The sequence below is a fragment of the Protopterus annectens genome, chromosome 1.part0 (genome assembly GCF_019279795.1).
Source record: "Protopterus annectens isolate FY-2018-M chromosome 1.part0, PAN1.0, whole genome shotgun sequence".
Classification (NCBI taxonomy): Eukaryota; Metazoa; Chordata; order Ceratodontiformes; family Protopteridae; genus Protopterus; species Protopterus annectens.
In genome coordinates this window covers 952133802-952157984 of record NC_056725.1, presented here as the reverse complement: position 1 = coordinate 952157984, position 24183 = coordinate 952133802, and the positions used below count along the sequence as shown (strand labels likewise).

The 24183-nt window shown below is 40.7% G+C and overlaps 1 protein-coding gene across 1 annotated transcript in view; it reads left to right on the top strand.

Moving 5' to 3' along the window:
- The window catches only part of ARHGAP18 (Rho GTPase activating protein 18), a 965702-nt gene that overhangs the window by 256016 nt on the left and 685503 nt on the right, over window positions 1-24183 (top strand). The window contains exon 2 of the mRNA XM_044064446.1: window positions 4168-4370. Coding sequence (XP_043920381.1) covers window positions 4168-4370 — 203 coding nt within the window. The remainder of the gene's footprint in view (window positions 1-4167; window positions 4371-24183) is intronic.

Below are 24183 nucleotides of genomic sequence, written 5' to 3'. Positions count from 1 at the left end.
AAAACTATGCAAATGTACCACACCTATGGTTTGAAGTATGCAATCCTAGCTCTGTCCACTGCGGATAATAACACAGGTGTATTAACAGAGTATTTTTGATTCTACTCACAATATCTTGAAAATGTGTATTTCCTTAATATGATGTGCTTTGTATATAATGTTTGCTGACCATTTGCTTTGAAATATTTTGTAAATGATGTTTGTTGACCACTATTATTTTGAATTGTCAAAAATTTCTTTCATTCCTTGTTTTGGAGATTTTCTCTTTGGGCCTCCACCAAAAATGGGAATTTAAATTTCAAGATGGACTTTTCCAGTCCATCTTGAAAAAAAGCAGATAAATAAATAACTAAACTTACCATTAACAAGACCCCTTATTGCATTATGGCTAACTATAGGACCCACCTCTATATCACCTTTAGCCCATAACTCTAACCTAAGTAGTATGGAGTCCCTATGCATTAAGCCAAATACCATTCTCCTAGGGGACTTCAACTGTCCTCCATTTACTAAGAAACATGTACATCATCTAACATGCAAGCCCAGAGATTTCTGGACTTCTTCAATACAAACTGTCTGGACCAATAGTTCACGCACCAAGATGTGGTGATAAAATCCTGGAGTTGGTCCTCAGCAATATGAGATAGCACAGCTCCCTTTCAATTGTAGCTCCATCCCTGGACAAATTAGACCATGATTCAGTCACATTCATCTTGGGACTGAAGCCAGAAGCATCCTCCAATACCTCAGTATTCAAAGATTATGCCAGAGATAACCTACTGAAACTGAATGATGACCTGATGAAATTCAACATCCGCTTCCAACTCAATAACCTCACTACTAATGCAGAATCTTTTACTGCCAAATTCTATGCACATGTGAATAGCTGCATATGTCTATCTGTCCCTTTCTGAAGTAAGTACATGACAAATTAAAAAAAATTAACCCCTATGATGAAACCAAATACAAACAGGCTCTATAATAAAAGAAAAAGAATTGTTGGATGTAAAAATAAATGCAACAGTCAAATTCAAAAAAGCATATTGATAAACTTAAGAGGGAACTCCAAACCATAAGTAAACCAGCCAATGCCAGGTTTGAGGTAAAAACTGTCACTCAGGCAAAGGAGAACCACAAAGCCTTCATTAACTATGTCAGAAACCTTAGAAACAACGGCCTGCACTGCTCAGAGCTAATAGTGAATGATATCACTTACTCAGACCCACAGGACATAACCAATCTGGAAGAAAATAAATTCAGCTCCAACTTCACTCTTTCTCACCTCCTACATTCCCAGACCTCATTCCTGCATTTACATTGATCCCTCAAATCTCCCATGAAGAGGCCCTCAAGGTATAATTCAAGAACAAGAAAACGGCTTCTATGGGACCAAATAACCTTCTTCACTGCTTACTGGTTAGCCTGAAACAGGACTTGAGACACCCTTGGCAGAAGCTATTCAATGTCAGCCTTCAAACAGTGTTTGTGCCAGTTGAATGGAGGACAGCAACTGGTCATCCGCTTGCATAAAGGTGTGGGTTGAATGGACCTGGGAAATTACAGACCCATGAGTCTGATCAGCCTCATCTGTAAAGCTATAGAAGAGATTATTGGTGGAGTTAATAAATAAGGACATAGCTAACCTAAAAACTTTTGACTCATCACAGTTTGGATTTGTCAAGGGCAGATCCTGCCTACTTAACTTGATTGACTTCATTGAGAAGGTTACCAAAGCAGTGGATGAGGGCAAATCAGTACAAACTGCATACCTAAACCTCCTAAGGCATTCAACACAGTTTCACACTGAGATATTGTAGATAAATTACCCCAGCTAAATGCTAATCCCTGTTTAACTTAGCAGGTAGCAAACTAGCTTACAAGTAGAATCAAGGAAGTTAAAGTGGGATTCTCTACCTACTCCAAAAGTCCTGTCACTAGTAGTGTATCCCAGGGTTCAGTCCTCAGGCAACTCCTCTTCGGCATATAGTTCTTTGAAGTCAGAGCTGCTTTTCACTGTTTATAGTTGACCAAGTTTGAAGATGACTGCAAACTTGGTGCCATCATAAACTCCCTAAAGGAAACCAGGATCCTCCAAGAGAGTCTTTCACAAACCAAAAGCTGGTGTCAAAACCATGGACTAAAGCTAAATGCCAAGAAATGTATAATAATGTCCTACAGCAACCAAGAAGTCCTTTGTAGCTGTAACACTGACAACACACCCGTGAAAATTGATCCATTAGTTAGGGACGTGGGAACCTATGTAGGCAGTGAACAGTTTTTCATTCATCACATGTCCACTATTGCAAGAAAGTGCTTTTTCATTGCACACCTATTACTAAGGATATGGTGTCCAGGTACAGGCATGCAATCAGTCCACTCGTCAGGATGATCATTGAGTATAATACCTCCTTTGGTATGTACCAGTACAATCATTTGACACAACTTGAATGCCTACGACTCCTTCTTACTAGGAAAATCAAGAGCATACGTCATGAAAAACTATACTGACCATCTCAAGGACTTGTCCTTCTTCTTAGTATCATACAAACTATTGAGTGGTAATTTCTGCCTTGTGTACAAAGCCTCAAGGTACCATATCCTGTTGAACTAACTGCACATTCTCAAATCCAATGGGGGTCATAAAACACCCAGTCAAGAGAACTAAATCTGTTTATCAACATAAATAGAACATGGAGATGCAGATGTGAATTGCAGAGAATAAAGCAATGTACTTCTGCTACATAATTTAAATGTAATCTTGATGAGTAACTGCAAACTCTCTCCTGGTTTAGCACCCATGTACCTCATGGATAAAGCAGAATGTACATTTTCTGCACATTTCACACATATTTGCACTTAAAATATAAGGGCTAAAAGCATCATGGGAATTTATGGATCAGTAGCCTGGTAATGCAGACAACTTAGAGGGAACTATATTACCATTGCATCTGTGACAGGGAACGTGCCCCTTGTAATAGCTTCACTTTGCAAAAGTGTTTTCCATTACCCTATATTTACTGGTTAGGCACTCCTAACCCATACATTCTTAAGCAGCTGTTCATTTACATTTTGCCAAATTTCTGTAGGTATGTCCTTTCTGGCCAGGATTTAGTGAAGGATATTTCTTAGCCCCCCCCCCCCCCCCCCCGAGAGAAAAAAGTAGCTACAAAATGTATGGAACTAGATGGGCAATCATTAATATGTTTCTTCAAGTATTCAGGGACAGCACTGAAACCTGATATTTTTGTTAACAGAAGATGATTTTCTTGTGAGTGCAGTTTTCCAAACTCTGATAGATCTCTAATGTGGTAAATCCCTGAAAAAATATGCCTTTCAGTTCTTTACTGCTTTGTTAGTGAGGAGTCTATGAGCTTCTCTAAATGTACAGATATGCTACTTTTTAATACCATTCTTGGCACAGTTGCCCAACAGACAAAATATGAGATGACTCAGATAAGGCATGGTCATACCAGTCTGCATTTTTATTATTGCTTGTGTTGGTAAATTTCCCTGAACACTTTCCTACATGATCCCCCCCCCCCCCCCCACAATGCTATCTCCAGATAGACAGTGATGTCTTTTGTACTTGGGTTGTTATCGAAAGTAAACAGTTTAATTTATTTTCACTCCATTTTCTCACTCTTCTCTCTATTACCAGTTTGCATGTTCAAAAACTTGATTTCCAGGCATATATGTACAGGGAATAGTGTTTGATTTATTTAATATTTTCTTATTAAAATGTATTTTGCAATATCTATATTGTTTATATCACTTAGTTTTTTTTCCATCTTTTTGTGCACTTTAACATATTTTGTACTCAGAAAAGTTAGAATTTCAACTAAAGCACACAAGCCATGCAGTTCTTATCAGCTATTCCTTCATTAAGTTTTATTTTCTTTTAAACTGTATGCATTTGAGCCCAACTAAATCTCCTAGCTGCACTGCGTGAAATTCTTGTATTATTTTTTTCTGGTTATCTAACTAGTTGTGCTTTTATCCAGTGTATTCAACACTCCCCACCATTTGCTTCTGTCATGCACTTATTTATTATCAAACTTTTTTCACAAGTCATTAATAGATGAATAATTATAGTTGCCAACAATTCTGTCTTAATTATACAATGACAGAGATAGTTGCTTTAAGTATCTTTCTGGGTTTGTTTTGCAGTAGACGATATGGCCATTACAACATGAATCATGCAAAAGCTACAAAAGGCCCTCCGAACAGGACAGCATATGGCCGCTCCAACTCTCAGGATTCCTTGGACAATCTTTCAATGGACGATTATTGGAATGAGTTGGACAATATACAGAAGAGCAGAGAGAGTGGCCATGAAGAGCAAGAAGAAGTCATTCTGAAAGTACAGGATGGTATAAAAACAATACTTTTATTAAAACAAAGCTAATCATACTTATTTTTCACCTAACTCAAATAGAAAATGATTAACTGGCATGCAGTATTTCGTTTTAATTTTTCAGCTTATCTGGGGTATTACAGCATAACTTGCATTTAAGTAACCTGTATGTGAATTATTGGGAGCAGTCAATTTATACAGACATTCTGCAGTGCACGTTTAAGTTTTTGTAGGTGACTTATTAACATCATTACGCTAGTAATAAATTTAACAAGGGAATTACCTAGAATACTAATGATTAAAATAGATAATAACTTTAGGACTTTTGAGAATTTAAATGTTCAGTATGGAATCTATATTTTGTATCCCATGTACGTTTTTGAGTTGATTGAGTATTCATGGTGCTACAGGGACAGTTTTGAACAACCAGCCTTTCTGATAGACATAGATGTTTAACCAGTTTAAGCATGGTAAGATATTTTCTAGGGACACCGTTTTATGGTCATTAAATATGAAATTCAGTTCAGGAATTATGGCTATGATTATTGTTTGTAATTTCTGGTCATTGTTATGGTTGTGTTATCATTATTTTTCTGTTTCTATATGTAAGCAAAATGAAAACAGATTCTGGGTGCAAAAGACAGAATAAAGCAAACTGACAGTTTTACATATAAAAACTATAACAAGAAATATGATAATTCTGACTTACTATGCCATATTCTACAAAATCTGCACATTTACTGTCCACTGACTGCTTACTTGTTGCTATTTTATGGTATCCCCCAAACAGAAAATCAGTTTCCTTTGATATATTTTCATCACTGGGTACTTTTTTTCTGGTTTAAATTAGGGCTGCCATAACTTTGTGTGCTTTAAGGTATAATACTCCTAGAAGACAACATATAGATTTAGTGATGTTTGCTTACGATGGGTGGTTTTCATTATCTTTAAGGACTACAGTATAATTTATTAAGAATTATTAATGTAAATCAATAATAACTAGTGAGTAAAAAAGAACAAATCCTGTTAGAAACATTCATGGAAAATGCCTTCCTTTAATCTTCAGCTGTCTCAAACATTTCATTAAATACTATATAAGGAACACACCCTCTCATTATAATAACACTTTGTGTCTCAGCCGTCACTAAATATCACATAGTTAAAGATCTGGTCTAAAAAAAAATCAAGTTTGTTTGTCTGAATGTTTAATAGGAAAAAAGCATGATTTACTTTCATTGTCTTAAGTTATGTTTGTTCCTTGCAACTATTAAATAGCAGAAGCAGAGGTTTAGTCCTCCACCACATGCACACTTAACTCATTTCATTCATGTACATCTCAATTTGCTGAGAGCTGGCAGTTGTTTTGATGACATGAGAGTGTGAACGTTTTTTAATTATGGTTGTCTTTTGGTTTCATGCACAGTTATTTCTTATACCTGATGATTTATTATAGCTGAAATGATTACTAATGCACTCATAGTTGCAGTTCTCTAACCTTCACACAGTAAGTAAAGGTAACCGAGCCATAGAGCTGATAAGATAGACCACATGCGCCTGTTATTTCTATTTGTCTTCATTTTATTTATTTTACATTTATTTATTTGGTTTTACATTTGTTGACCGGGCTAGTCTAACTGGATGTATGTCCATTTTCAGAAGAGGCCCGGGGAGAAAAGCTCCAAAGACATGAACCAATATAAGTACAAACAATAAACAAACATCAGATATTATAATAAAAAAATAGCAATTATCATAGTAAAAAAAAAAAAGTCATTGACAATGGTAATGTGCAGTAAAAGCCTAGATGATTTAACAGGATGTACACTGAGGTTAAGAGTCAAAAATAGTACGAATTGAGTGTATGGAGACATAGTACAGGTTAGGTCAGAAATAGGGAAAAGGAAGTTGGATGTGTAGTGATGATACAATGGATTTACTTAACAAAAGGTATGAAAAGAGGACGTAAATAATGTAAAAAAATGGTAGATAAGAAAAATATAGTAAGATGGAAGATGTAACAGAGGATAGTAAGTACTAGATAGGTAAGTTGAGTTTGTGGAGGTATAGGACTAGTCTGGTTTGGAACAGGGGCATAGCCAGTATGATTTGAGGTAAAGTTTAAGTCTGTTTTTAAAGAGAGACAAAGAGGTGAGTGAGGTGAGGTCATTAGGGAGAAGATTCCAGGATTTGCCTACAGTATTAGAGAAGAGAGAATCCCCAGCCCTGTTATTAGGTTTAGAGGTACATACAAGAAGCTTGTGTGATGAACGTAAGGACTTCAGATTTTTATAGGGGGTGATAAGGCTAGTTAAACTTGGAGTATTGGAAGGTTTATAAAGAATGTTGTGGGCAATGGTTAGTTGGTGAAATTTAATCAGGTGTTGTAGATGTCCTTCAAGGATGCATCTGCAGTCCTTACAAATGGGTTGTCCTGTCCTCAGGCAGCCCTTCGGTCGGCCAGATTCCAAAGTCTGGGTCTGGCCTCGGCTGATGTCACACTTCACCCGACGTCATAGCTGCAGTTCTTCGGGTATAAAGGCATCAGCCGACACCATTTTCTTCAGTCTTTCTTGCCGCGTGGCGCCCGAAGCAGAAGCTGTTCGCAAGTGCCGGTCGGTCAGAACCAGAGATTACTACTACCGAAGACTTCTAAAAGGCTAAGTACCCCGTTGGGGACTCTTTCTTGCCTCAGCCGATGTCAGAAAATGTGAATAACTGTTTAACTTGTGGGAAACAAATACCTCATAAAGATTTCCACTCTTACTGCCTACCTTGTTTAGGCCCAGACCACGACGTAGCAGTTTGTCTAGCCTGTGCTTCTTTCAACCGACGGACACTTAGACGTCAGTCGGAATTTGCTGAGGAGTTTTTCGGCTCCGCTTTTGCTTACAACATGCCGTCGGAAACTCCGACTTCACAATTTACTAAAAAGCGCAAGGAAAAGGACCGACACTCGCGGTCCGCGGTTTCGGCCGAAACCGCAGTTGTCAACCGCGAGTGTCTCGGCTTTGGCTGAAACCGAGTCCACGGTCCTTCCTCCGGCCGAAAGCTTGCCTCCTACCGAGGCCTCATCCAGCATGGCTGAATCTGCTACTGAAATCCCACCTGCTCCTGCAGGATCACAGGATTTATCTGATACTATCCCTTTAGATATATCTACTCCTGCACGTGGGGCTGCTAGGCCCCCTGCATCCATGTCGATTAAGGCTTTTGCCAGGGCTAAAGCAGCAAAATCTACCAAGAATGTACCTGCTAAGCCCCCCTTTCACAGGCCTAGCTCTAGTTCTCAAATGCTTAGTCTAGCAGAGGATCTTATTTCTTTGATCCGGGGATCCCAACCTCACCCTGACAGGGCCTCTCACCCTCCTCCAGAGAAGAGGCCTAGAGCAGAGCCCCCTGAGCCAGTTTCTACAGATTAATCCTCTGATGATTCAGAACATACAGACCCTCCAGAGGGCCCTTATTCTCCTTATGAGGACTCTGATGCAGAAGACTCCATTCCTTCTGCCTCTCCTCCTGAGGAATTTTCTTTTGGGGAAACCTTGCATGCTATGAGGGAACAATTTCAATGGCAGGGTCAGGATTTTTCAGACTCTAGGAAAAGGCTTAGGACTTTTTTGCATTTGCCACAGCACAGGCCTTTAGCCATTCCTCCAGTACTTACTGTTGTGGATGATGCATTTAATGATGCTTGTACTGCTCCTGATTCACTTCCTCCGGCCCCTGCTAAGCCCGACAGGTACTACAGGGTTCCGGACACACATTATCATTTATATAAGGCTCCTTTTGCAGATCCTGAAACTATTTCACAGGGACCCAAGGCAGTAGCAGCTACCTCTGCCAAAAACCCCCTCCCCTCTGAAAGGGAATCAAGGGCTACTCTTTCAGCTAGGGCCTTAAATTGTCAATTCCACATGATTCAGTATCAGGAATTTATGTTAGATCAGTTAACTAAAAAACTGTCCTCTCCTGAACCATTAGATAAAAAATCTTTACAGGAAATGGTACATAACATTCAGCAGGTCAGTAATCATTCCTGAAAATGTGGCTATGATGCACTGGAGGCTTCCTTTAGATCAGCTATGACTGGTACAGTGATCAGAAGGCATGCATGGTTAAAAGAGCAGTCCTTACCAGACCATGTTAAATCAAAGCTTCTAGATGCTCCCATGGATAAGCTCAATTTGTTTGGCTCCCCTGCACAGCAGGTGCTGAAGAAGGTGGAAGAGAAAGCAAAATCTGTCCAGACAGTCAAGGTTTTCTTACAGGTCCAGCCTCCAAGGTTTAGTAGGAACTGGCCTTCCAAGAATTGGTCCTTTCCAGACACCAGAGCACAGAGAGGCAGGAATAGGCACCCAAGAGGCAGGGGTCAATCCAGAGGTGCCTACAGGGGGCGTCAGTGGCAACCTAACAACCAGCGAAGTACTGCCACAGATCCAGCCACTACCACTTCCACAGGACAATCACAGTGACTTGGCTCTGAGACCGCCTACCAGGGAACAACTAGAAGCACCCTTAGGCGGAACGCTAGCCTTATTTTCGGAAAACTGGCATCACATCACAGGAGACAAATGGATTTTACAGACAATAGACCAAGGTTACAGGTTTCGCTTCCATACTCTACCAAGGAAGAGAGGAATGCCAAACCTACCTCCAAATCAAAAGAAAACAGCTCTAGAACAAATAGACCACCTGATAAGGATGAGAGCTATAGAAAAGGTACCGTCTATGGAACAAGGGCAAGGATTTTACTCCAGACTTTTCCTGGTGCCAAGAAAAGAAAACCAATGGAGACCTATTCTCGACCTGTCCGCTCTAAACACATATCTCATTGTTCCAAAATTCAAAATGCTGACCTTACAGCAGCTCCTTCCCATGCTGGGCAAGGAGTCTTGGCTGGTAACTCTAGATCTCAAGGAGGCATACCTGCACGTCCCCATTCGACCAAATTGCAGAAGATACCTCAGATTTCTTGCAGGATCAGAGCATTATCAATTCTCAGCATTGCCCTTTGGCTTATCTACTGCGCCCAGAGTATTCACGAAATGCCTGGCATCAGTAATTGCTTATTGCAGGCTTCAGGGAATTCAAATTTACCCTTACCTGGATGACTGCCTGTTACAAGCGGACAACAAACACAAATTAGAAAAGGATTTGAAAAAGGTCATTCATCTACTGCAAGCCTTGGGATACACAGTCAATATAAAAAAGTCAAGGCTGATACCATCCCAAACAATAACTTTCTTGGGTGCAGACCTGGACACATCAAATCAAATGGCATCCCTCACAGCAGAAAAGCAGAAGCACCTTCCTCTCTATTTCATGGCATTAACAACGCAGAACCAGCTAACAGCAAGAAAAGTCCTGCAAGCCCTGGGTTACATGGCATCCTGCATAATATTGATTCCACATGCCAGACTACATATGAGGAAGTTGCAATGGTACCTAAGGAATTTATGGTCTCAGCACAAGCACAGCCTAGAAACCCAAATTCCAATAATTCCATGCCTGAAGCAAGAATTCCAATGGCGGGCCCAGGCCTGTCAATTGAACAAGGGATTGCCCTTCCACAGCCCTCAACCAAGCCAGACTATCACCACAGATGCCTCAGACCTCGGTTGGGGGGCACACATGCTGGACAAGCGCATACAAGGCCTATGGACTCAAGACCAGCTGAACCTACATATAAATCAAAAGGAGATGCTGGCAGTAAAACTGGCAATTCAGACATTCAGACCGTTTCTTCAACAGGGTCAATTGCTGATAAGGACGGACAACACCACAGTTATGTGGTACATCAACAAACAGGGAGGCACACATTCATACCCTCTATGCCGGATGGCAATGGACCTCTGGAATGTGGCCCTGAGCTACAACATTCAGCTACAGGCAATATTTGTACCAGGAAAAGAAAATATACTAGCAGACATCCTAAGCAGAACTACTACGGATGCCCACGAATGGATGCTGCATCCAGACATCTTCAAATCCATTACAAGGAAATGGGGACTACCAGAAATAGACTTATTCGCATCCCCACACAACCACCAATTGAAAAAATTCTGCACAAGGACATACCACCCACTTGCTTGGAAGGTGGACTCCCTATCCTTCAGTTGAAAAGACCTGACAGCATATGCATTCCCACCTCTTCCTTTGATGCACAAGGTGCTACTGAAGATCAAAGAAGACCGTCCAAGGATCATCATGATAGCGCCAGACTGGCCGAGGCAGCATTGGTACCCATTACTGAGGAGTATGTCTCGGGAACAAATATGGCCTCTGCCCCTAGTTCCCTTACTGCTAACACAGAACAACTTCAAAACCCTGCAGCCAAACCTAAAAACGCTGCAGCTAACTGCCTGGAACATTGCATAAGACAAAATAACCCAGATTTATCTCAAAGGGTTAAGGACATTATCTTGGAGGCTCGCAGACCCTCAACAAGAAAAACTTACTCAGCAAAATGGAAAAGATATCTCATTTGGAGTGCAGCAAAAGGAGAAAATGTGTCACTGGTAAACATAGCTAACATCCTGGAATACTTGGCAGAACTTTTCCACAATGGCCTGTCCTATTCTTCCATTAAGATTCATGCATCAGCTATTTCGCAGAATACAACATGGATCCTCCAGTCTTCTCACATCCTCTACTCAGGCAGTTTCTGAGAGGAATTAAAAATGTAAAACCACCAAGGAAGCCACCATTGCCCGCTTGGGACTTGAACTTTGTGCTAGAAAAATTAACACTCCCTCCTTTTGAGCCAGCAGCAACAGCAGAATTACAGTACTTATCATGGAAAACTGCTTTCCTGCTTGCAATCACTTCAGCAAGAAGGGTTTCTGAATTACAGGCATTAATGGCAGTACAGCCCTTCCTTATCTTCCATCAAGATAGAGTGTCCATGAGAACTAATCCTACCTTTATGCCAAAGGTAGTCTCCTGGGTATCTTTAAACCAAGCTATCCACCTGCCTACATTCTTCCCCAACCCACAGAACAGGGGAGAAAGGCTATTACATACCTTGGATGTACATAGACAATTACGCTACTAACTGGACAGAACCAAGAGCAATAGAAAAACTGACCAGTTACTGGTAGCATATGCAACAGGAATGGAAGGAAAAGCAATTTCAAAACAGACAATCTCTAAGTGGATAGGAAATTGCATTAGATTCTGTTACTCTTACCATGGGAAGGCAACTCCAGAAATCATCAGACCTCATTCCACAAGGGCTACAGCCACTACTACAGCTTTTTTACGAGTGGCTACCAAAGACATTTTAGAGGCTGCTACTTGGAGCTCCGTGCATACATTTGCCAAGCATTATAATCTACCCTTATATTCCAGATCCCGAGCAGGTTTTGCCACTGCTGTTTTGCAAGGGATCTTAACTACACCATAATCTTATTATTACCTCCTCCCCCAGTTTGGCTATGGTATTCTACCCATTTGTAAGGACTGCAGATGCATCCTTGAAGGACATAGTACAGTTTTGTACCTACCATAAATGTAGATGTCCGAGAGGTATGCATCTGCAGTCAGGATTACCCACCCTCCTTCCCCTCTGTGGTACTCCTAGGGTATTTGCCCATCTTGTAGCTAGCTGGGGGAATCTATTATGGTGTATTTGTTTGTATATATGTATATACATGTTTATTGCTATTTGCTCTCTTTTGTTTGGAAATATTTGCATTTATCCAAATTTAGCCTTCCTAGAGGGCACCTGGCATCTGGGGCAAGAAACACTGAGGAAAATGGCGTCGGCTGATGCCTTTATACCCGAAGAACTGCAGCTATGACGTCGGGTGAAGTGCGACATCAGCCGAGGCCAGACCCAGACTTTGGAATCTGGCCGACCGAAGGGCTGCCTGAGGACAGGACAACCCATTTGTAAGGACTGCAGATGCATACCTCTCGGACATCTACATTTATGGTAGGTACAAAACTGTACTTTCTAACCATCTTAGCTGGTTTAAGTTTATACAATGGTGGGTTTGAAATGTGTTGCCTGCAGCAAATTGTGCAATGTTATTATAGGACATTTCTAATTTGCTGAAATTATTCTTGGAGAGATTAGTAAAAATGGGTGAGGCATAAAGGAGTGTAGAGATCAAATGAGTGTGAGCGATAGTAGTAGGGGAAAGGAAGGTTTTAATCCTATAGAGAGTGCCATTTTTTTTGTTGACAGTCTTTATAGTATTGTTGATGTGGATGTCGAAGTTCAGATTATTGTCGATGGTGACCCCTAGTAGTTTGGTGGAGAAGTCTGGAGATATTATAGTGCCACTGGTAGATGTCACAGAGAAATGAAGAGGAGAGTTCTTTTGAGTAGGAGTGAAGAGGAGGAGTTTTGTTTTCTTTGGGTTCAAAAGAAGGCAACGCTGAGTGAACCATTGTTCATCTATGTTGAATATTTTTTGGGTGAGAGAGTGAAGGTCATGAGAGGATGTAGCCGAGCATAATAATGTGGAGTCGTCAGCATATTGTATGCAAGTGGCTTGTGGGATTACTAGATGAAGGTCATTAATAAATATAGAGAAAAGAAGAGGTCCTAGTATGGACCCCTGAGGGACACCTAAGGTAACGGGTAGATGGGTGGATAAAGAGTTATGCCAAAGTACTGTTTGCTGTCATTTGTCAAGGTAGGATTGGAACCATTTTATGGAAAGTGGGTCTAATGACAGAGATTTAAGTATGTTAATGAGAATCTGGTGGTTTACCATGTCAAATTCTTTAGATAGGTCGATAAATAGAGCAGAAGAAAGATTATTCAGGTTTCGGTGCCTGTTAATGTTGTCAGTAAAGGAAAGGAGGGCAGTGGTAGTACTGTGTGAAGGTCTGAAACCATGTTGACAGTTGGAAAGTAGATTGTTTTCGATTAAGTGGTGGAGTAGTTGTTTATGGATACATTTTTCCATAATTTTAGCTAAAGGCGAAAGTAGGGCAATGGGGCGATCGTTTGATAGCTCAGTGGAATGTCCACTTTTATGTAGGGGGATAATATGGGAGACATTTCATAAGGTGGGGATGTAACCTTCAGGAATAGTTCTGTTGATCAGTATGGAAATAGGATAGGCAACAGCCTTGGATGATGGCTGTAGATATTCAGAAGGCAGTAGGTCTGCAGAAGGGGAGCATGGTTTCAGTTTATTCAAAAATGTTTGGATAAATGTGGTTGGGACAGGTTTGAAATGAAAAAGTGTGGGGTGGGGTAGAGGAGTATGAAGGTAATGTGAAGGTATTATGCGATAGTTGACAAGCTAGTGTTTGCATAGCATCTGTAAAGAAGGTATTGAAGGTATTAGCTGTATGGATGGGATTTTTCCTCTCTGTATTTTGAGGGTTTGGTGTAGTGGATTGACCTGGGTGGAGTAACTGCTTAATGCTAGCCCAGAATTTCTGTGGGTTGTTGTGATTAGGTTGTTGATATTGTAAGTAGTAGTAGTTTTGTTTATCAGAGTATGACCTTCTTAGTGTCATTTCTTAGTTGTCTAAAGGTTTGTTGCTCAGCAAGGTTTTTAGTCGTTCTCCATTTGGCCCAATGTTTATTTCTGAGATGAATTTTGTGTTTCGTTTCATAAGAAAGCCATGGGGCAGACTTGGCCTTAATTCTAATAGAGCTGGATGGAGCGTGGTGATTAAGAATGGCAAGGAAGGTAGAATTAAAGAAATTAACGGCTTCATCTAGTGGAAGTTGTTTTAAGGGAACCCAATTGCATGCTCTTAGTTCCATTTGGACTAGATCAGGGTTAAATTTCTTTTTGGATCTAATATGTCTGATGGAGATTGGAGTGGGGGTGTTTGCTTTTAGTCTGATGATGTAGGTAAGTGAGTGGTCACTTATATCATCAGGGAGGGTTCCAGAATCATAGTAGTGAGTGGGATTGTTTGTGAGAATTCAGTCTAATATGCTTGCTTGCTTGTTAGTTTTCTTTATTCTGGTGGTGGAGGTAATGGTTTGAGAGAAACCATATAGGTTTATGTGGGTGGTAGGAAGACTACTGCTATAGGAATTCCAGTCTAAATTTATATCGCCTAGAATTATGGTTTCTTGAGGCAGGTGTTGGGATAGCCAGCAGAGGATATTTTTCAAGGTGGCTATGTTATTACCAGGGGGCAAATACATACAGATAATATAGATTGATTTAACATTGTTCATGGTTCATTGAAGCATATTTATTGAGTATGATATATTGAAACCCTGAAGTTCTGTGCTTTTGGCAGCTCGTTGAACATGCACTCCCTACTTATAAATATCACAGTATCACACACACACACACACACACACACACACACACACACACACAAACACTTGCACTGAAGCAAGGAGCAAACACTTTGCACTCTCCATGGGTTAGCAGTGATGGTATTTCACCAACTAGTGCCTAATGCTAACTAAATCCTTAATAGTCATATAATGTTTACCAAAGCTTGACATTATACAGCATGCTACAACAACCAGTTTCACTGTATTCACATTTCATATGCCAAAATGTACCACTATCCAGAAGAAATCATGTCACTCTTCAATTTGTCTTTGTTGCAACAGTGAAAACTGCACATTTTTGTTTACAGTTGCATTCTCCTACTGTGACATCAAAACAGGGAATCCACAACATTTAAAAAAAAAGTTGTTCCATAGCTCACCTTCTGAACAGGCTTGTAGGCTACTTGATATATATGCTGGACATTTTGTTACCTGCATTAATATTACTAAAGATCTTTCAAGTAGGTATTACAGTTATTTCAACCTTACTATGAGAGGAATTATGTCATTGAGACTAGAGAATAAAATAGCTCCACTGAAAGTCTGTGTGGCCATTTGTAAGAAAAATCTATGCAACTTTATGGAAAGAGAACAAAGCCATTCACAAAACATAATATTTGGCAACAAATAAACACAAATGAAGAAAAAGTAAATTTGTATGGTTGCAATCATTTGTTTCAACAATATGCAACACAGTGATGTTTTTTAACAATATCCGGTACCTTCTGTATTTCCAGGTAGATGTCACTCATTCGGCTGGCTGTCACTCATTCAACCATTGGTTGCACGGACATTAATACAGCTCTACAAATTGTTTTTGCTGATATTGCTTTCTGAAAGGAAGGCATTTCCACAAGTTCAGAAGTTCTTCAGTATGTTCCTCCACCTTCTGAAAAAACATCCACAGTCAAGGAAAGAGTTTCTTCATCCTTGCTGAGATCAGCCTGGACAGTATCTCCCCCAACCCAAGACACTATCTGGGTTACAAGAGCCTCTTTGAGGCTATCCCAAACTCATTGTTCATGGTTATCGCCAGTTCCTCCCATACTCAGTCCTTCATTTCTTCAGCACCCTCAGCTTCTACCTTCCTGACATGCTGTTGCTTATCAATCAAACCCAGGAGCCACACTAGCAATATATGGAGGGCCTCTTTCTGTGACATACCATCTTATTCACTACTGTTCCCCACCAGCAAGTTTAGTTCTAAAACCTTGAAAAGTTTCAACTATTTTTGGCCAGAGCTGTTGAACAGGGGCCATGAAGACTCAATGTCCTTGATCTCGCCTAGTGTATGAGAAAAGTTATTTTGCAAATAGAAGCAGAACTCATCACACGCAAATAATACTGAACTCAGACAAAGCAACCTAAGATTATCATCAGGCCTACAAAATGAGTTCACTCTCCTGTGGAACTGGATTTAGTGAATAGCAAGGTTATTAATCGTTACACGATTATCATATTATTTTATGGATCTCTACAGCAACTATCTGCAAGTCAACTTGCAGCAGTTAAGGATCTGCAAGACAATCTATTCCTGCTAGTTACAAAACCAAAAATATATAATTATGTGGCTTCATCAACAATTTTCTTTCCTTTAACATACAGAAATCATAACAGAGTTTTAAAATGAGTGAACTTTTGTTATATAAACTCTGTTTTTATCAAGGCAGGCTAGGAAAGCTATGGTGTTCAGTTTTCTGATTCCTAGACTTGAAAATATTTTATCAGTCCTTACTTTAATCTTCATACTTAACACATTTTTTACTGCAAGTAACAGAAAACAGAATATTTCACTTTAGTTACCTAGACAACACCATTACTATACTATATCAAAGACTCATTGGTTACCAACATCTGCTAGTGCTGCCTTTCTGTTCAACTCATTAACATACAATGTACTAAATATGACCTTCTGCCCATCTCTAGGAAACAGACTGAGGACTAGACCCTCATCTTCCTCTAGAGTTATGCTGTTACTCAAACCCTCATTTACCTAGGGTGGATCTGAATGATCTTTCTCCAGCATGACCCATACTAGTCACAATAATCTTCTATGAAATACCAGAAACATGGAAGCCTGTGCTGTAATTAGAAGTCTTCTTCATGCCATCTTCAGGGAATGTGTAAACAAAACAAAAAAAAAAGTAATGAAAAGACCAATGGTTAGACCACAGCTGAAGATAAAAATGGAATAATCCACGTCAGGAAATAAATCACTTGCAGCTTCACAGTAATGCCCTTTATAAAACCAAAAGTTGTAACTGAGATGTAGTAGTCAATGTAGGAAATGGTTCACTTGCAGTTTCACACCACTTTATTAAACAAGAGTAAGAGCTTTCGCGATCTAAGTCAGCTGATCGCTTCTTCAGACTCATAAAAACATTTAAAACCTTGGTATTTAAAATATGGTTCAACCAATGAAAACACGTATAGAACTATGACATAGACTAATTAAAATTGCATACATCAGTACATTAATTTGCCTTATATTCTGCATAAGATGAAATAAAATATACATATAACAGACACATTTTATGTAATAATCCATATTACTTAATGTTTTAGTGGTCTGGATTTTAAAAAAGGTTTCAAGGAAACAGCATTGTTCAATCCAGGAGACCTATCTGCCTGAAGTAGTAAAATCCATCTTTGTTGTTGATTGATATAAGGAATAACGTAGAGGAAGCAGAACAAAGATGGATTTTATTAAAATTTTATTTATTAAAATAGCATATTTTAAATACCAATGTTTTAACTGTTTTTATGAGTCTGAAGAAGCGATCAGCTGACTTAGATCACGAAAGTGCTTACTCTTGTTTAATAAAGTGGTGTGAAACTGCAAGTGAACCATTTCCTATCTTTACTACATCTCGGTTACAACTTTTGGTTTTATAAAGAGCACTACTGTGAAGCTGCAAGTGATTTATTTCCTGATGTGGATTATTCCATTTTTATCTTTAGCTGTCGTCTAACCATTGGTCTTTTCATTTTTTTTTTTCGCTTGAGGTGTATACCAGGCGTTTATCCAGCTTTTGTTTTCTTTCAATGCGTAAACAAAAATGTTCTATGACCTAGGCTAAAGCAACGGTTGTAGCTTTCTATCCTTTCCCACCTAGTTGTTGTAATCTCAGAGTAGGACTAAAAGTAGGTCAAGTGTCCAAATAGCTGCAAGACACATATCAGAAACAACAGTTTTCTTTACGGTGACTCACAGCCAGACTGAGCTGATTGTCTCCAAGGCAAAAATTTTAACTATTGAGCAACTAGTCAAGAGCTCTTTAGAATTCCCATACTTTTCCAGGCTTCTGTATAGGGTATACTCAAGGCGCTCCTCACCAAAACAATGTGTCATTCCAGTAATATCACTGCATAGAGTTAATGCCAGTAGTATTCAACTTGTACTTTTCAGCATCCTATACAATATCTAGTTACCTTCCTAGCAGTCGGCTGACATTTCACATTCTAAATGTCAGCTTCCATTTTCAGCATATGGTTTATGAAAACTAGATATACTACACCCGACACCACCTTTCATCCTGTAGTGGAGACTCAACACAAGGAATTGGTCTGACATTTTGAGCTGACCAGTAAAGATGTGACTGCAAACACCATGTCCTGTCTAGCAGCAGGAGTGGGCTCAATATGTCTTTTCTGGGAAAGGTTCTCTCTGCCTTTAAACTGCCATTGAGAATAGAATTCCAATTTGGAAATCAAGAGTCATGAATGACATGCCTTTTCATTTTTTGGTAGAGAGCAGGGACAGTAGCTTTGGATTGTGAAACTGGGAAGTTTGATGGTAGTGGAGTTTATTTCAAAGGTGGGAAATGAGTTATGAATCTGTCATGCTATTAGATGTTGCTGTTTTTCTAGTGGAGGTTGAGGTACTTGTCAAGAGTGTTAGACCATTGTTTCTGTGAATGTGAAGGAGGTAACAATGGGTAATGACTTTCAGTGTTTGAAATGCTTATAGGTTCATAGGTTGGTACTAGGCTATCAGCCCTAGGGCCTATTACAAACCTAGACATAACAATTCCCTGGATATTTCTTCCCACAATATTTACTTCCCTGGAACCCTGTCTAGCAGGGCGACTGACATGATCCCTGGGGTGAATTTCCTATCTCCCATCCAATCATCAAGGTTCCTTTTGAAGAGGGCCAAGGAGGCGCTGTGCTTGACATGTATGGGCAGTCTATTCCAGAGTATGGGGAGTCTCTGGGTCAGGAACCTATCCCTCCAGCATGTTTTGTTCATTGTGATGACAAGGTTTAGATCCCTGGAGCATGTGTCTCTGAGGGATTGGGATTTCTTTAAGTGGAGCATGTCCAACAGCTCAGGGTTTGACATGGCCTTGTATGTTAAGCAGAGATCGCCTCTGAGTGGACGATATGCCACAGAGTATAGCTAGAGTTTTTTTAGATGGTCAGCATATGGCATCTGCTTTAGGCCTGTGATTCTTTTAGTGAGGCATTTCTGTGGCCTTTCCAGCTGTTGCAGATGTCTTGTGAGGTACATACCAAACTGGGCATTATACTCTGTAATGGGTCTAATGAGGGATGAGTACAGTGGGACAATGCCCTCTTTTTTCTGGATGAAAAGCCCTTAGTGATGAAGTGTGCCACATAGAAGGATTTCCTGACTGTTGTGGCGATGTGGTTATCGAAGGTGAGACCACTGTCCACCTGTATCCCTAAGTCTCTAAACACACTTTTGATGTTTAGTGTACTGCCACCTATGTGGTAATTCATGGGTACATGGTTTTTCCCAAAGGGGATAACTATACATTTCCTGGCATTAAGCTTGAGCCCATGGCTCTGGCACCAAGCATCTGTTTCTGTAAGGTCCTTTTGTAGAATATCCACATCATTTGGGGATTCAATAATGGCTCCCAATTTGCAGTCATCTGCAAACTTTGTTAGCCAGAGTCCCTTAGTGTTGGCCTGTACTTCAGAGAAGTAGATGCCAAACAAGAGCGGTCCCAGGACTGAACCCTGAGGTACTCCACTTGTCTGGAGCTGGATTTGGAGTCAGCTACTTTTACAGTGTGGGTTCTATCAGTAAGCCAGTTGGCAACCCATTGAGTGATGTAGGAATTTATGCCCAGCTTAGTAAGTTTATTTATGATTCCAGAGCGGGGGATGGTGTCGAAGGCCTTGGCGAGGTCCAGATAGGCTGTGTGGACCGACTTACCCTCGTCCACAGCTCTGGAAACTGATTCAATGAAGTTAATCAGGTTCAGGAGACAAGATCGGCCGTTCACAAACCCAAACTGAGTGGGGTCCAGTTGAAGGTTGCCAGTGTCTTTGTTTATAAGTTCCATGCCCTTGCAGACCAGGCTCATCAGACTGATGGGATGGTAGTCCCCAGGATCCAAGGTGGATCCCCCCTTGTGGAGTGGGATAACTGTAGCTGTGCACCACTCAGTGGGCACGAAGCCTGAGGTGAGGCTATGATTAAACATGCCACCTAGGTGAGGTGCCAGTTCATTTTGTAGTTCATGTAGTACACAGCCCGGGATGTCATGTGGTCCCATGGATGCTGTATTCTTAGCTTTGGAGTGTGCGGTTTCTACCTGTGTGGCTGTGATTACCGGAATTTGGTAATCTTTTGGTATTGAGATGGGCCCTTTAGGGGTGAGAGGGGGGTGAATCTGGCACTAAATATGCTTGGGATCAGTATATTTAATGCCATTCTGTTGTAGCTCAGAGCAGATCTGAGCATTGGCATTTAGATTCTTGACATAACTATAGAATGCCTTGTGGTTGTCTTTGGAATCTTTGGCACTTTTTTTTTCGTAATTAGCTTTTGAGGATTTTATGAGGGATCTAAGCTTCTTACTGAGGCTGATGAGGGAGTTTTTTGAATCCCGGGATTTTTCTCTTTTCTGCAACAGTTTCTTCCTTTTGTTCTATAATTTTGTTTATAGCAGGGGACCACCAGACTGGCTTCCTTTTTTTGGAGGAGAGCATCTTGGTTTTATTTGGGATGGCACGATTCATGCACAAGTGTATGTGCTCATACAGTGCCTTAGTGTAGGATTCAGCAGTTGAACTTTCGGATCCCATCTGCATGGGTGTCATGAAGTTTGTCACTTCTGACTTCAGTAGCATGAAATTGGCTTTGGAGAAGTTTTTTTACAGAGGTTTCCTTACTGGGGGGGGGGGGGGGTGGGATGTGGATGTCAAGGCTGATTTGCTTATGGTCACACCTGACCAATGAGTGGGTGACCACTTGTGTGGAGCATCTATCTCCCATGTTGGTAATGACCAGGTCTAGGATATTGGAGCCCCTGGTGGGACAATGGATTATTTGATCCACGGTGTTGGAATTTATGAATTCCAAGAACTGTTGGGAAAAGGTGTTGGTACCCGAGTAGTTTTCCCAGTTAATGGCAGGGTAGTTGAAATCACTCAGTATTAAGGTGTTTGGTTGTATCTTAATATTTTCCAGTATGTTTAGAAAGGTGTAGTGAGAATCTTGGGGCATTGTGGGGGATCTGTAGCAAGCTACAGTTTGGATTGCAGTCTTACCTAGTGTTAGTTGCACCTGGAGAATTTCAGATGCATTATGTTGGGCAACTAACCTGGAGGTGTGAATATCCTTATTGAATATGGACACTCCTCCACCTTTAGTGTTTCGGTCCTGGTTTGGTGGCCGAAAAGTGTGGTAAGAGTTGTAGCCTGGTATTGTAGGGGTGCTCTCTGGAGCCTTGAATCAGGTCTCAGTTACTGCACATATTTCAATGTTCTCCATTTTTAGGAGAGCCTCAAAAGAGAGCATTTTGAGGTTTAGACTTCTAGCATTGAGTAGCATTACCTTCAGATTTTGCATGCTTGTATCTGTTATGCTGGTGGTTTTGTCCTTTGAACCTTGCCTGAAAAAGGCACTATAGGGGTGGCAAGAGCTTTAGCCAGTAACCTAAATCCCAGGGGTGACAGGTGCAGACCATCTCTGGTAAAGCATCTTGGTTTGTTGATCATGTCTTCCCAGGCAGACAGATACTGGATCCCCTTTGAATGACACCAGAAGCTTAGCCAATTGTTGAAGTCAGTCATTTTGTCCTTATACTGTGGTATCATTCTGGACGAAGGCAAGATGCTGCTCAGGGCTAAGGTCATACCTGCCTAGGCCACATGATCCGAGAGCTCTTCCATGTCTCTTTTCATGTAGTCCAGGGAGGTACGTCTTAAGTCATTCACTCCAACATGGACAATGACAGAGTAGTATTTGTAATTGTTGCGGAGTGACTTGAGTGCATGCGTTATGTGGCGGATCCTGGCACCCGACAGGCAGCCGACTAATTTTCTCCTTGATCAGCCTGGTGAATGGGACATCAGTGTGCCTGACTATAGAGTCAACTATGACTAAAGTGTTGGGTACATTGTCTTGCCTTAGGGGCTGTTGTTGGGTGGCACATTGGTGTTGTTAGCAATGTGTCACTTTGGTTGAGACTGGTGTTTGTGTTTCAGCTTCGGAGGTCCTTATTGCTTGGGCAGGTTAATGTTAAGGGCCTCCGCATTTGTGGGTTTAGTGTTGGTATGTGTGGGTCTTCATGGTGTGGGTTTTGAGGGGCTATGAGTTGCTTGAGTTGCTTGAGGTGTAGTGCAGGTGTTAACCTTCTCCTCTTGACTGTCTAGCACAATCTTGGCCGGCGAGAGCTTTGCTTCCAGTTTGGCTATGGAAGTGCATCTCTCACAGGTTGTCGTGTTGGGTGGTAGGAGGAGAGGGTTGTCTGTGTACATGAGGCAGTTGCCACATTGCCCCAGTATGCCCAGATTCACCAGGTGGACTGAGAAATCACCGGAAGCTGTCCCTTGGACATGCCTGTTTAGGTGCTTTTTTTTGTAAAGTACAAGAGCTGTTTTCCCTTACCTTTGCAAGGTACTTTGCAATTATAGGCTGTTTAGTGCCTACAATTATTTTCTCCTTATTAACAAGGAGAGTTGAGTGCTTGTATCAGTTTCAGGCTTCCTAGTGCTTTCCAGCTGATTCTAGAGCAAGTGCTAGGCACAGGGGTTCAGATTTTGGTGCTACTACTGAGAAACCAGCTAGTTCTAAGGGAAAATTTGAAGAGCGGACTTTCTGGCACCTGGAATAATTTAACTGTAGCCCCGCGGTGCTGCACGATGCGAAAAATGTGCAAACACACGCGTTGAAAGGGATAGACGTCAGCCCAAAAAAGGCTAATAAAATTACAATTTCAGAGCTGGAAACCACTCCTCTAGCGTTAGATAGGCAGTACAATGCTCACCACTCCCACTGGTAAGCAGTAGGACTTCCCTCTACCACAGCAAGGTCTGGATAGCTCTGAACACAGAAAATAAAGCCTGAGACAAGCAAACCCTGGGATCTGGACTGGCTAGGAAAGGTAGGAAACAAGCAAACAAGATAGTTTTTTTTGGTTAAAACAGGCTAAACAATGCAATAATACAGTAAATAAACACAGAAAAGGCTAACACACTTGAGTGTGTAGTCCAAAACAGTAAGTGCAATTAAAACTCTACAAAATTAGTAATTTAAAACTTTTTAAATGAAGCAAGGCAAGTGCATGACTGAAAAACAATTTAAGAGGCAGTAATACAGTAGAATAGGTATCTAGTCTACATATACAGAGAAGTATATATATATATACAGAAAAGCAGCTAAATCACACTTAAACAATTTGGATGCAGTGCAGCCTAGAGCACTTGAGTTGTAGCAATATTAAGGCAAATACAGTTATAATAAATGCATTAAAATATAGACTCTTTCCAAAATGTTTGAGAAGCACAGTCAGAACACAAGAAAGGTCAGCCATCAGGAGTCTATATGAGACAAAGTTTAGGGAAAGCTTTTAGTCTTTCAAGGTAGCTTAAAACTTGTTTTTGGTCAGAAACCTTTGGGGATTTCCAAGTTAGTTGCTAAGGTGAACCTGTGTCTGACATAGCAGAAACTGGTCAGGTCTAGGCCCATCTGCAGTATCTGAGTGTCTGATGGGATTTTACAACTGTACCCAGCTTGCAGTTCTCATCACACTAAATTAACTGTAGTCCCTTTTGATCTGCTTTTATGTCTGAGAATGAGATGCCAAAGAGCAGGGGGCCCAGGACAGAGCCCTGTGGAGCCCCACTGATGACATGTTACTGGCAAGAATATGAACCTTGTATTTTAAGAGAGTGGGTTCTGTCAGAAAACCAGATGGCTATCTATTGGTCTTCATACAGGTTAGTGTTAAGCCGTGAGGATTTAATTATGATACTGGCATGTATGGCGGTATCAAAGGCCTTGGTGAGGTCAAGCTAAGCAGTATAGATTGGCAGGCCCACATCCGGGCTTTGATGACCATTTCAGAGGAAATAACTAATTTTAGTAGGTATGAATTTCCTTTTGTAAACCCCTGTTGGTTTTCATGCATGGTTTGTATTTCTACTTTTGTCTTTATTAACTCAGCAGTTATTCGTATCATTATGTTGCAGAAGATCTGTAAGGGTGTGATAGGCCAATAATTTCTTGGGTCTGCCAAGGGTTTTCTTTGTGTAATGGTGCCATCATGGTCATTCTCTAGGCTTCAGGGAAATAACT